General features: G+C 41.2%; 1 protein-coding gene across 5 annotated transcripts in view; it reads left to right on the top strand.

Moving 5' to 3' along the window:
• The window catches only part of LOC148010940 (mitogen-activated protein kinase HOG1-like), a 49,026-nt gene that overhangs the window by 19,534 nt on the left and 14,665 nt on the right, over nucleotides 1-14,827 (top strand). For 4 of the 5 annotated variants that reach the window (XM_087672262.1, XM_087672259.1, XM_087672261.1 and 1 more), the window contains one exon: nucleotides 8,515-8,640. The exons of the other annotated variant lie outside the window; for it this stretch is intronic. In XM_087672262.1, coding sequence (XP_087528388.1) covers nucleotides 8,515-8,640 — 126 coding nt within the window. The remainder of the gene's footprint in view (nucleotides 1-8,514; nucleotides 8,641-14,827) is intronic. 5 annotated transcript variants of the gene reach the window in all.

Genomic DNA, 14,827 nt, shown 5'->3' with positions numbered 1-14,827 from the left:
ATGCCCAAAATGTGTTCGGCTGCTCCCAAATCTTTCATCGAGAAGGTTGAACTTAATTGCCTTTTGAGAGCATTCAAAGTACTCTTATGTTGTCTTGCAATCAGCATGCCATCCACATATAAGAACAAAACAATAAGGCTTCCATCATCAGCCTTTTTTAGTGTATAAGCAGTGATTTGCATGACTATGTTTAAATCCATGGTTGAGCATGAAGGTATCAAACTTTTTATACCATTGTCTAGGAGCTTGTTTCAGCCCATATAAGCTGCGTTTTAGCTTACAAACCAAATGCTCTTTCCTTGGAATAGCAAAACTTTCAGGCTATTTCATGTACAACTCTTCATCCAGGTCGCCATGAAGAAAAGCAGTCTTCACATCCATTTGATTCAACTCGAAATCCAACGATGTAGTGAGAACAAACAAAACATGGAGCATAGTCATCTTCACCACTGGTGAAAAAAACCTCTTAGAAGTCTATGCCTTCCTTCTGTGTATAGCCCTTAGCAACCAAATGTGCCTTGTACTTGGGCTTCCCATCAACACATTTCACCTTGTAAACCCATCGTTAGGAATAGCTTTCCTATCCTTGGGCAAAGGTACAAGCTCCCATGTGTTATTCACATACAAAGACCTCATGAAACCAGCCTTCCTTCTTGGAATGGGTGGTGATAACCTGATTTAAGAGTTAATTACAGCAATAAATAAATGCACATGAAATGAAATACACACTTTACCATAACATTCTTGGACAGTAGACACTCTGTTGGCCCCAAAATTGGTGCCCCTTGCGGTATTTCTTTAGCTTTCATTCAATTGGAAGGAGTACAACTTGAGATTCTTCAATCTCCTCCTGCTAACCAATTGCTCTTGCTGTCATAAATGACCAACAACTGCTGTCATAAATGACCAGCAATCCTTTTGGGTCATTTGCCCCTTGATTCACCCAGGACTTCTTCTCCAATTTGACCCTTGGCTGGCCAAATGCTACTCCAAATCAATTTGGGATGGGCTGGCTCCTGAAATCCCTTGATAATCTTCAATTATCAGCTGCTGATTTTAGTCCCTTGAGCCTTCAATCTCTGGTACGGATCCCAAGGTGGCTGCTAAACCCTAATTTCTGCCCACCAAAAAAATGGCTGAGATCTCCTCCAAATGGCTAAGAATTGCTGAAAATGGCTGAGCATAGGCTGACGGAGATGAGAGAATGCTGTAAAGAGAGAAAATTTTGAGATTTGTCGCGAAGAACTGACCAAAATCAGCTGCTGCCCTGCTATACAAGCCCCAAACAGATGCATCAACAACAATAGGAGCATCAGAGACTGTGATCTTCAGGAGGAAGTGCATCAACAGCGATTGCCAGCTTCCCAAGGTCAAGAATATGCAATCTCCATCACCAAAATGGTCTCCAGTGGCTGGGAAATGGCCCCAGAAGCTGGCAGCAACAGTCCAACACCTCTTTCCAACAGCTCCAAAATGAAAAAACGAGATTTCCCTCTCTCTTCAGCTCTATTTAACCTTTCCCCCACTTGCATGGGAAAGTTTTGCCAAGTGGCAGCTTTCTTAATCCATTTTCAGCAATTTCCAGCCATTTAATTAATTTTCAAAATTAATTAATTTTGAAAATTAATTCAGCCCTTAATCCATGCCCAAAAAATTGACCTTGCCCATCCAAAAATCAATTGGCTAGGTCATTTGCAACCCAAAGTGGTCCCATGCGTTAATTGACCCTTGGACAAGCATTAATCCATTAATTAATGCCTAGTCCCTAGTGTCACCACTGACACTTAATGGCCAATTAATGGTCCTATGGGCAAACTGACACCAAAATTCACCTAGAATCTAACAAGTGTAACTTGTTACAACTTTTGCCTTTGACACCCATCTTTTTCACAGGGTCCTTTGGCCTTCAACTGTGAAAAAGTAGCTTGCACCTCACATGTGTAACACATGTGCATCTTTTAATTGCACATTTGATTAATCCTTTAATCAAATGTCAATTAAACATAAGCAAAGCATCAAATTTTCACGTTCTCGTGACACCTCATCCCTTCTTGCATAGCAAGCTCCCACTTTCTCTTGTTTTCACATGACTGTGCCTCTCTAAATGTCAGAGGCTCACCTTCATTAGTCAATAAAATGCAATCCAAAGATGGCTGAAACCTCTGTGCCTTTTGACGTGTCGACCTTCTTACCCAATGATCTGTATTGTTAGACAATGGGCCTACATCCTTAGGTATTTGCACACCATCACCTGGTGGCTGATTTTCAGCATTTTGTTACTACTGTAACCTGTTTTCAGCATGTTCTTCTTGCTTTCCTATTCCATCCCATGCATCTATTTGCTGTCCATTATCTTCTAGCTGTAGCACAATAGGTTGCTGCTCATTTTCAGCATCAAAAGGAACAGAATCTTTAGCTAATGGTTGTTGAATGGTTGGCTGTTCATGCTGAAATTTGACCTTCTTTTTGTCAAGGTCATCCTATGTAGCATTTTTCAGCAACTTTGCTTTATTAAATACTACGTCTCGGCTGCGTACTATCTTCTTTTCCTGAGTAAGCCAAACTCTATAACCCATCTCTTCCTCATCTCCATATCCCATGAAGATATCCTTGATGGATTTCATGTCTAGTTTAGTCCTTTGATTTACAGGAACATGCACATAAGGCATCACAACCAAAGACACACAAATGGCAATATGAAGTAGGTTTGCCAGACTAAACCTCTTCAGGAATGCCATTTTCCAATGCACGATTGGGAGAGCGATTGCATACATGAACTACAGTTTTAAGAGCATCTCCCCAGAACTGTTGCGGGAGATTAGCTGTGGACAGCATGCATCTAACTCTCTTACAAAGTGTGCGATTATATCTTTCAGCCACACCATTTGATGCAAGATTATAAGGGACTGTCAACTCCCTCTTAATGCCATGCATCTCACAAAACTTTTTGAACTCATTAGAAACATACTTACCTCCATTATCCATTTTTATAGCTTTTAACTTAAGCTCTTTCTATGTGGTAACAAAAGCATGAAACCTTTTAAAAGGCATCCAACCCTTCCTTTTTGCTCTTTAACACATACACCCATGACTTTCTACTGAAATCATAAATACTAGTAACAAAGTATCGTGCATCCCTATATGAAATAACTGCCATTGTGCTCACATTAGAGTGTACTAAATCAAGAGCATTAGACTTCTTAACTACACGAGAGTAATAAGGAGACTTAACATGTTTTCCATATATGCAATCGTTACAAAAGTCGAGACCAGCGCATTTTACATCAAATCTCCCTAAAGAGGAGAGAACCTAAAGGCTTTTTTGGCTCATATGGCTAAGTCTTTTGTGCCAAAGTTTGATCTGTGAATGAACTTTAGCCATAACCAAAAACTTGCCAAGTGATGCTTTACAATGCAAATAGTACAAAGTCCCCTTTTTGCTGCCTTTAACAATCAACATAGAGCCCTTGTGGACCTTCCAAGATCCACCACCAAAGGTAGTAAAATATCCTCTTGCATCAAGCTGCCCAAGTGCCAATAGACTTTTCTTTATGCCAGGTACATATTTGACATCCTATAAAATCAACTCTTGGTCATTTTCAAGGGCCAAGTGAATGGTGGCTACACCCTCTATCTCACGTGCATAATTGTTGCCCAAGTAAACCTTGCCTAGGCAACGTGCAATGTATTCAGAAAATGACTCCAAAGAGGGAGTAACATGAAAAGAGGGACCGCTGTCCACTATCCATGATTGGGACAGCCCATCATGAGCTAAAAGTAAGGCATCAATCACCTCCTTTTTGGTGATGTGCATATCACCTGCTGTTGCCATAACATCTATATCATTGCATGAGGCTGCAATAAGTATCTCTCTAGTGTTAGAGAGCTCTTCAATAACCACACTAGATGCAACATTCGCCTTTGCAACTTCTTTTGAGGGAGAGCCATCATCATCTTTTGTCTCATTCTTCCTTTTCTTTCCTTGCTGTTTCTTTCTTTCTTGCTCTTTCTTGTAGTAGCAACAATCGGGCTTTTTATGCACTTTACGCCCATACTAATAGCAAGTAACATCCTGTTGTTTGTCTTTGCTTTTACTTCTGCTTTTGCCTTTATTTCTTGCATTACCCCTCTTTTGTGACCTGCCTCTAAGATGATAGGTTGAATCAATGCTTTCTTTAGTGGACTTTCTTTTGATCTCCTCATTGAGAATAGAGCCCCTAACACCATCAAAGGTTAAAGCAGGGTTGTTGCTTAGTGAAATAATCAAATACTCCTCGCTATCAGGCAAAGCCATCAACAAGAAAATAGCCTTCAATTTATCATTGAAGGGCTGCAAACGAGAGTCCTACAACAGACTCAAAATCCTTGTGAAAGCACTCAAATGCTCAGGTGCTGGCTTAGACTCATCCAACTCCATGTTCACAAGCTTGCATATGAGATGCACTTGATTCACTGGAGCTGTATTCTCATAAGTGTTCATCAACTTTTTCCATATGGCATAAGCTGTATCAAGACGCTAATGTCAGTAAGTATATCATCAGACACAACTATTTTAATGTATGCAATGGCCTTCTTGTTGAGTCTAGCCCAATCCTCATTTGTCATAGCTGCAGGTTTGATTTCCAAAAGAGCATCATCATAGTCCCCTTGAGACAAAATACCTTGCATCCTGTCCTTCCACAAATCAAAGCCAATGCCATCAAACCTCTTGATTTCAAGAAGGGATTTAGTGTCACTGTTGCTAGAAGCATTAGTGGCCATTGTTCAGCAAAGTGCCAAGTACCAGTGCTGTATTTTATGATAGTAAATATTAGGCTGAATATTCAGCTAATTTCAGCCCAAAATTTTAGGAGATAAGAGCAAGATTTGATCCAAATACATGTACAGTAGTAGAAAGGATGACTTTCATCAATATAACTGAGATTTCAGCATACAATCCATGCGTACACCACTGCAAGGTGACTCCCACTTCAGCAATATCACCAAAAATACATTTGCAACAATACCAGATCTGCAAATGATCACTAAGACTGCTGCACCATGAATATTCAGCAATACATCAACTCAATGGGAGCTGCGAAACATGTGTACTGCATACATATGTACCCAAAAGCACTTCTAATACACAAAAAAACACCAAAATTGTCTGCAATTTCTTCAAAATCTCACAAGTTGGAGATAATAAACTCAAATTTCACTGCTTACAGTACCAAGATTGCTTCAACAATATCGCCAATGTGCATTTCACACATCAATTTTGCCAAAATTCACAAATTTCAGCAAAAGCCCCAAAATTTCACTGACCAATCTGCTCCAATTGCATTAATATATATTCTTGAGAGTATAAAACAAAAAAATTGAGCAAAATTTTGAAAAAGCCTCAAATTTCTCGGGTCCAAATGTGCACCAGGTGACCGTTGTGGGTCTAATCTTTGGGTTAGATGGAGTGGTTAAGCTGGTAGCAACTTGAGGTGCATTGCATCGAGTTGAGGGGTAAGGGAGTTAAAAGGGGTCCCTATTTTGGGGTCCGGGGACATCGCCCCTGACCCGATGGTAAAGGGAATATTCCCTGGCTAACTAGTGAAGGCTCATATGGTAGGTCGGTCAGGTTGACCTAACGGCCTTCACGGGCTATAAAAGCTAAACCCCTTCACAGCCATCCATCATTCATCTTTCACCCAGTTAGAGTTGTTGTTCCAGCTAGCCTTAAGCTCTTTACCTATCTTTTCAAGGCCAATGTGTACAATTTCTGCAATTTCTCTTTCTAATGTTACTCTTATGCATAAACAACATCAAATCTAGGAAAGCCGCGAATTTTTAGGCATAAATATGCACAAATCTGAGAGCTGTGCTTATGTGTGTGAACCCTGTAAACCTAAAATGCACACTTTACCACTTTAATCTTGGATATTGGATATCTTGTTGGCCCCAAAACTAGCGTTGCTTGTGGTATTTCTTTATCTTGTATTGCAAATGAAAGGAGTATAACTGAGAACCTTTGATCTCCTTTACTAATCCAGGTGTCTCTTGTTGTCAAAACTGCCCAACAAGCCTCCAAACCAATTTGCCTCTTGCTTTGCTTGGGGATTGGCTTTCACTGTGCTCCTTGAAAGACAAATTCAACCCCAAATCAGATATTGATTGGCTAGCCTCTTGAATCTCCTTGAAATTCCTCAATTTCAGCTATTGGAATTCAAGTCTTAGGTTCTCAATTTTGAGTATGTATTCTAAGATGGTTGTGAAACCTAACTTTTTTTGTAAATTAGAGTTAATAGTAGAGATTGGCTGAAATCTTTTCCTCTAATGGCTCAAATTGCTGTATAATGTTGAGATAACTTGAGAGATGGCTGGGGGATGAGAGAGAATGTTGTAGAGAGAGAAATTTCAGAGTTTCACGGTGAGAGACATTGAAAAGCTACTGTTGCCCTGTTCAAATAGCCATGGAAGCTATCACCTATACCTTAGGACTACCAGAAAGACTACTGCCCTCTGTATGTTGTCATCTGCACCAGAAGGACCTTGGGTTGTTGTCACCTACTCCTAGAGGGCTCCAAATTGATGTCACATGTTGTAGGATTTATCCTTGGTGGATGTAAATCACATCAGCAGCCTCTCCTTGCTCTCTAAGAGCCTCCTTCTCTCTCATAATGGTTGGAATAGACTTCCGCCAATCCCTATAAAGGTTTTTCCCACTTGCATGGATAAGTCTTGCCGAATGACAGCCTTCTTATCCCATTTCAGCATTATCCAGCTTATTAAATTAATTTTCAGAATATTAATTTTAAAAAATATTTTAATAATTATTCTAGTATAAAAAAAATTAATTCCACCAACCAATAATTAAATTGGCTAGGCCAAATTGTCTTCCAAGGATTCGTGAGTAGTTATTGACCCTTAGATTAGCATTAATTAATTAATTAATGCCTAGTCTCTAGTGTCACCATTGATATTAGTGGCCAATAAATTGGTCTAGGCCCAAATCTAACACCGGGTACCACCTAGTATCTCTTAGGCATAATTACAACTTTTGCCGGGCTTTGGGCTCCACGTGTTAGTTAGGCAATGGCTACAAGCTTACCATTGCACACGAATCACTTCAATAATGAAGATCGTGTCACGCATCTTTACATCATAGAGTAAGTGGTGCCCTGGGTGATTGATTACCAACAAAAAGCTCCCCAAGTTATAGAATAAAGATTGGACTCTCCTTGATAGAGGATCTTGCAAACTCCTCTCTGTGCTAGGTGAACTACCTCACATGGCCACAAACAATGCCTTGGGGCTGCTAGGCATTGCTTACCAACAAAAAGCTCCCTAAGTTATAGAATAGAGATTAGACTCTCCTTGATAGAGGATATTGCAAACTCCTCTTTGTGCCAGGTGAGCTACCTCACATGGCCACAATGTCTTGGGTCGCTAGGCATTGCTTTGAGCAATTTGGCAATCCTTGTCTTGTTAATTTGAATAAAGTAGCTACCTACTACTAGACTTCCATGGGCCACTAGCCATAGGAAGTACGAGACCCTCTTCGGCCACTAGCCATCCCATAGTTGTTTCTAGAAGGTCGTTTGAAGGGACCATGATTCTATGTAGTGCCTAGGTCCTAGTGTAGTCTATGGGTGGGAGCCTAGTTTATGTCATCTTGCATCAAAATTGTTTCCTGATACGTGCCATGTAGGCAAAGAAGTTCACCACCATAGCGAAACTGAAGAAGCAAGTGAGCTCGTCTCTTCTGGGTCCATTCTAGCTCAACCCTTCCAGATCCACAACTGCTACTCCTAAATGTTGTTATTTGGATAGGGATGCCTAGTGGTGAAAACAGGCTGCCCAGCCAAGGCCTAGCTTGCATAGACTCTTTGTCGTTTTTGTTTTGGCGGGGGAGGGGGGGGGGGGGGGTGGAGGGGAGCAACTCTTGAGGGATCATTGCATTGATCTCCACCCTCCTACTCTGCACAGCTTGCTGAGGCATTCCCACATCTGCATCCATGTAGATGTTCCCTCCAAACTCTGATAGAACAAGCAGGGCCAGCCTTCCAAGTAGTGTTCCAAATGTGCATGTGATCTCCAAGATACAGCTGCCACAATTTTCAGAGTGATTTATGACTGCGTTGAAGGGGGAGAGGTCTCGACTGGATTTCAGATTGTGTCAAGATTGCATGAGGTGTTACATATAGGTCTGCCTTACTGGTTGTATTGACAACTTATTACAGGCTGCATAATGCATTACATGCTGCATTCACATCAGTGCTTCAGATTATGGTCACCATAGTACTATAGGCATGAGCCTGAGCATTCACACACAGATTCTGAGCATTCACGACAGCTTTCCTGGTCTCATAAGCAACTCAGAGTTACGACTGTATTCTGGTAATGATGCATTACAATGACATTTTTGTTCTCATGATAGCACCCTCACACACACACATACGCATGGATGCATGCATACACATGCACAAGCATGGAGGGAGGGGGAGAGGGAAGGAGGGAGACCAATACTTTTCTGTTTTCTTGCAGGCTGGAAATTTGGCTAAGAACCTTATAGGTTTTGTAGAAGATGAAGCCATTGATCTCCTATTACGAATGCTTGCATTCAACCCTGCTCGTCGTTGCACTGCAGAGGAAGCTTTGGCTCATGTTTATGTAAGGTCTTGCAGTTTACTATTGTAGTTTAACAAATTAAACTAGTCAAAATGGGTCTCGTATGCCCACCAAAAATGTTGATGATTAACAGCAAAGAATAATATTATAATCATTACTAGCAGACCCTTGAAGTTTCATGCATCTTGCTGCCCAGTTTTGAGGGGTCAACTCTTCAAACTTTCAACACATCTTAATTGAGGACCTTACAGGGATGCCTAGGAGACAAAAATTTTCCATCTAAATGGAGGGAAACCTTGAAATTTTTATGTAGTTGATATTATAATGTCATAGAAATGTAAGGTAATCCCCCTGTGATGGAAAAGAAGCTCTAATTGTAGGACCTTGCTCAATAAGTCATTATGGAACCATAAATATTGTTGTGATGTAAAAGCTGGACCTCTTGGTGTTCGTTGATATGGCTTAGGGGGAAGACTGCTTTTCTTGTGTGATGTGTTGCCAGTTTGAGTCCCTAAAGACTAAGTCTCTCCTTGACTTCCACCACCTTTGTCCCCTTGCTCATGTGCAATGTCGCACCTAGTACTCAATTAACTGCTTCATGGCACTAAATTGCATGCAACATGTGGCATATCCAGTCCAGTTGTGAGCCTCACTTAGAGGATAGGCAATGGAGACCAAACCAGGAGTGTTAATGACTCTAGGGAGCAAGTTATGGTTGTAAACTAATATTTGAAATTGTTTTAAAGTAATGTACTTTTATCATGTGGTCATCTGTATCACCAATACTTCGTACTTCTTGCATTCGGACCCTATAAAAGAGCAGCTTATTCAACAGCTTTTCTATCCTTGAACAATCAAGCAAGTTCCTTCACTTTTTAAAGCTGAAAAGACACTGATGTGAAGCTCGCATGAAAGGCAGTGGTGTGGTGCTGGCATGAAAGGCAGCTACATGATGCAGTTCTGAAACTCTGATGTAGATGCTGGCATGAATGCCCTCTGACAACTGACAGGATGCTTTCTCATGTGCTGGTGTGAATGCTTTCTGATGTTAATGCTCTTTGATGTAACTAACAGGTCCTGGTTGCATTCACTGAGTGAGCAACTGTAAACAGTAAATGTCTTGGGATTGCATGACCTGCAAGTGACTGCAGTGTGAATGCTGAGAATGTGGTCAATGAATCTCTGAAAGACAGCCATGGTCCAAATCTCAGTAATTTCAGTGAATTTGCACATGACTCCTATTGCAAACTGATAGCATTGTAGTGTGGTATTGACAGTGATGCAGCCCTGAATGTAATGCTACACTTAAAAGAGCAAACTAATGTAAACTGATAGCACTGTAATGTGGTATTGACAGTGATGCAGCCCTGAAAGTAATACTACACTTAAAAGAGCAAACTAACGCAAACTGATAGCACTGTAATGCGGTATTGACAGTGATGCAGCCCTGAAACTAATACTGCACTTAATTGTGGATGCATTTCAAACACTGAATCAGTGGACACATCCTGCAGTATACAGTGACTGTACTCTTGAACGTTAGTGTACTAACACTGAACACAATCATGAGCCTGGTGTAAACAGTAACTGTGATTATGGTTGTATGGCATAGATTGCTATGCTTGCTGGAGATCAGGGGGCTTACAAAAAGTGCAGACATTGATTTGATTTCATTTATATACAGTGAGTGCTGAGTGCTAAACCAACGAAACAGGAAACACAAACAAAATCCACTAACCCTTATAGAAATGTCAGATGAACAGGCATTGAGAAGTCGCTCCACACCTGTAGTAATCGATGAACCAAAAATATACCCAAAACCCACTGTATGCCTCCTAAAGATATAAAATTTTAAAAATTACATAAACACACCAGGGAATGGGCTGCCTCCTTAGATGGAAACCAGGCTAAACCAATGAAACGGTAAACAGAAAACAAAATCCAGAATGGGCTCACCACATTGTTAGCTCAATACCCCCTCTTAGGCCCAAAATTGGAGCCATGAAGAGATTGTCAAGATAACTCAAGCCTAATTTTTCTTTTACCCTAAGGTGTCCCACCCCAAAGTACCCAAGGCATTTGCTTGGTAACACCTATTTTTCTTAGGTACATTTTGCCACTTGGGTTTTGGAGCACACTGGGTGTTCCCTCGCGATTCACTGATTGATTTTGATTTTGATATTGGTTTTGTGTTTGCTTGCCTTACTCTTGCTGCCCCCTCTGAGAGGTGGTGACAAGAGTCCCCTCTAAGGAGGACATCCTATGGAACTGATCCAACAGCCAAGTGTAAGGTAGTAGTCGACACCCAAACTCATAAAACGTAGGTACAGTCGGTTGTGAAATCACTTGCTAACGGAAATTAAAATATTTCTTAGGAAGCTTAGGAACAATGTGACCTGGTCGTCTAGGAGACTTAGGAGCCCTTGTGTTGGAGAATTCACCGAGTAAGCGTCGATATTCAGTCAGCTTGACCTTAAGGTCATCTTGGTTTGTGATTCTAAATTCCTGGACCTCATGGTCGACATTTATATGATGGGTCCTATCCCTAGCCGCATATTGGTTAGTCTACTTTCCCACTGCTTCAATGCAAGGTCAAAATGCTGTCCTTGCATCAACTTCTCAACAATGGCAAAGGTGTTTCTAGGCTTCCAAGAATGGACAACCTTATATGGAACAAGGTGAGGGTCTGGTTGGGGCTCAAACCCCTAGATGATGTCCCACAAGTTTTGCGAGTCTTAAGATATGTTTCGTCAGGTTTGACTAAGTAGTGTATTTAGCTTTGTTAAAATGAGTCATCAGTGAATGCATGCTTGTTTGATGAGGAGGAACTATGAGGTGTCGGATAAGAGGGGTAATGTGGGTAGTAAAGAGAAGGAGGTGGGTACGTAGAAATACGCTGCAATGGCCCAAAAGCTGCCACTTGAGGAGGCACTAAGGCTCGGTAGCCTTGCCTAAGTGTAGGTTGAGTCATAGGGACATAACGAGTCGCAGTCCACTAAGTAAAGCCATCTCAGTGAATTGTGGTACCAAATGATCCACACTTAGGAAAGCTTGGGAGGGTGTCCCATGTGTAAAGCTTGAAAGTTATGAACCAATAATGGCTTTGAAGAGTTCCTTCTTCCCGAGTGTTACCCATTTCAAAAAGAGTGAGAGGCAAATGTATGCATACTTGGCAAAAGAGTAGATGGAAGAGAAGAAAAGATAGTCTTATACTCCATGATGGTGTCTCCAATAGGATGGCTAGTCCCACGTGGAGGTTCTACCCTTTTTGCATAATTAGTAGATTGGTACACCAAATCTAAAAGGGAAAACTCATTTTTATCTTCCAGTCGTTGTTGAGCCTGATATATAAGTTTGAGGTTGTACTCAGCTCTTTTGATCTCATATGGTCTTTGGACTCCATGGCAGTCCGATGTCTCCCCATACAAGTTAGACCCTTGTGGGGCAAGCTGGAAGGCCCACTCCTCTCATTCTCAGCACAGAAGGCTCTAGAGACTATAGCGGTGAAGGTCTGTCAAAGTCATCTTTCCTCTTTGAACGTGTTTTTGATGATGAGCTCTCCAATCGAAAGCCTAGGTTTCTTCAATGAGTACCTAGCATAGATACCATGTAAAGAAGCACCAGTCTACAGATAACAAACACAATCGTACGACAAAGTACAAATTGATAAAGAACACAATTAGGGTTAGGGTAACTTAGAGACAATGAACATTGAAGAAGATAATGAATGGATATTGAATGCTGATTATATATGAAGCTCAATGCAGCAAACACACTATGAAAGGTGAAATACTAACTGTCGAACTCTTATGTCTCAAGGACTAAGGTAGAGAGTATGAGCTAGAGAGTGTGTTGTACTCTAACAGATTGTGAAACACAATAGACAGCTTCCAAATATGTTTGGTAGCAGCAAATACAGCCAGTGATGGCTAGATCAGTGTTGGACGGAGCCGGGCGATGTAAAATCAGCAAAATGCAGCAATGATGATGACTTGGCAGCTGGGGCGGTGCTGCTATCAGCAAAATGCAGCAAGATGATGACGCAGGCAGGCTATATGGTAGCTAGAAAGTGACATCAGCATCCATGCATGCTGTTGTGCAGTAAATGTAGGCTGGCAGGCAGTAATCAGCAGTAAATGCAAGCTGTATCACAAGCAAACAGGCTGGAAACAGGTCTCCATCTTTCTGTGGTAAAAAAGCACAAGGCTGTGCTTACTAACAAAATACAAGTGATGAATGCAACCTCAATCATAGATCTATGGAAAGTGAACAAAGAAAACATTAAAACAGGTGCCTTGATCTTGAAATTCTCAAACGTGGAACTAAAGAAGGCCTTCTTCTCTAAGAAAAGCATGAAGGGGGAAAGTGTGTACTTGGATGAAGACTTGATGCATGCCCAAGTGGGCCATAGAAAGGAGCACATGCCATAAGTTCTAGAGGTGAGAAAGGAAGAAAAATGGGCAATGTGCCCTATCCAGCAATGTAGACCAGCATGGTACTGCACGGCCTATGAGAGCTTCAAAATGTTACTATGGAATAATGGATCCCTATGGATAGATGTAAGGTTTTTTAAAGACACATCCAAGGGAAGGGACATTGCCATGCACACAGAGATGCACTGGTGTGTAGATCAATGTGGTACTGCACGGCCTATGGGTTGTGTCTAAAATTTGCAATGCACTACCCAAGACGTAGGTGATGCGATCCTTAAGACGTAAGGCGTATAAATGGTGGACTTTTAAATATGCCAACAAGATTCCTCAAACTTGAGCTTAATTTGAGTTTATTTTCCAGAAGGAATTTATTCTTGAAAATGGATTAGAAAGCAACTAATGTCACGCAAAGGGGTAGATCCTTGTTGGCATGCATCATAGAGTACTATGAGATCATCCCAAATGAGAAGGGATTGATGATATTTAGAGAACAAGAGGGTTTGTAAGGGGTCTTAACAATTGACACAACCCTGCTTGCAAACAATCTGTTTGCCTCTACTGAGTAAGACTCCCTTTCATTTCTCATCAATGTATCCATTAGATAGTTATAGGATACAGATTATGAGGGACTTTAATTTCAAGTGCTGTTATACTTCTAAGTGGCGGTAGGCTTTAACTAATGTAATGGGTGTGGGGCACACCATGAAATGCTTGTCAAGCACCAACTACCTATACGTAGCCAAACTATCTAGGGGGCCAAACTCTTTGATGGTACGATGAGTGCATGCACTTTACATCCTACATATGCGACCACACTAGCCTCCTTTCCTGCTAGGGTATTTCGTGTAGGACATAAGCATGTTGCACCATGCTCAAAATGAGTTAATTTGATGGTTAGATGAATTTGAAGATTTATTTCTTGCTGATTTACTTTGTGGGCTGACACTTGATAACATCCAATTCTAAACCCCTTATAGGCTGAGTGAAAGCTCAATAGCAAGAAGTGGAAATAAAAACTAAAGAGCATTTAGAGAAGGGTTTATTAAACCTTTGAATTCACCTTAAGCTTCAGCTATTTTATTGGGGAAGGAAAAGATGGCTCTATACGACTTTGTATGGACCATGGGATGTGAAGAAATACCCTAATACAAAAACACAAATAACACCGTACGACAAAGCATAGACTAATAGAAGAACACTTTAGGGTTAGGGTAAGTAAGAGACAATGAACACAGAGAATGAATGAAATGATATGACTATTGAATATACAATGCTCATGCAACAAACACACTATGTAGTGAATGAATATTGTATCTCGAACTTCTATATCTCAAGGATCAAGGCAAGGATAATGAGCTAGAGTGTGTGTCGTACTCCAAACAGATCCCGAAACGTAGCAAGGTAGCCTTCGGATGTTGAGCACTAGCAAACACAGCCAAGGAAGGCTGAATCTGATGTAGATGGCAGTGCAGGAGAGAGAAAGACTAAAAACGTAGGCTGTAGGAGAGAGAAAACAGCAAACGTAGGTTGTAGGAGAGAGAAAGACTAAAAACGCAGGAAAAACCAGTAGCAGTAGTCAACATGCTGAAATCAGCTCCGAACAGTGTATGGTAGGTTGGAAACAAGCGCCAAATTGATATAGGCAGCAATGGCCAGCTTAGACCACGATGTCCTCCGTGTTCGGGGTGTGGGCAGCAAGCTGAAATACTCTAAATCTGCAAAAACGAGAGTAAGGCTGAATGGAGGGCAGCATACCTATTTATAGAAAGTTTGGGCCCTCCCAAGTGGGTTGGTGC

The sequence above is a fragment of the Lygodium microphyllum genome, chromosome 29 (genome assembly GCF_053477565.2).
Source record: "Lygodium microphyllum isolate KBCC chromosome 29, Lygodium_microphyllum_v1.1.10, whole genome shotgun sequence".
Classification (NCBI taxonomy): Eukaryota; Viridiplantae; Streptophyta; class Polypodiopsida; order Schizaeales; family Lygodiaceae; genus Lygodium; species Lygodium microphyllum.
This window is presented reverse-complemented; position numbering and strand designations above follow the sequence as displayed.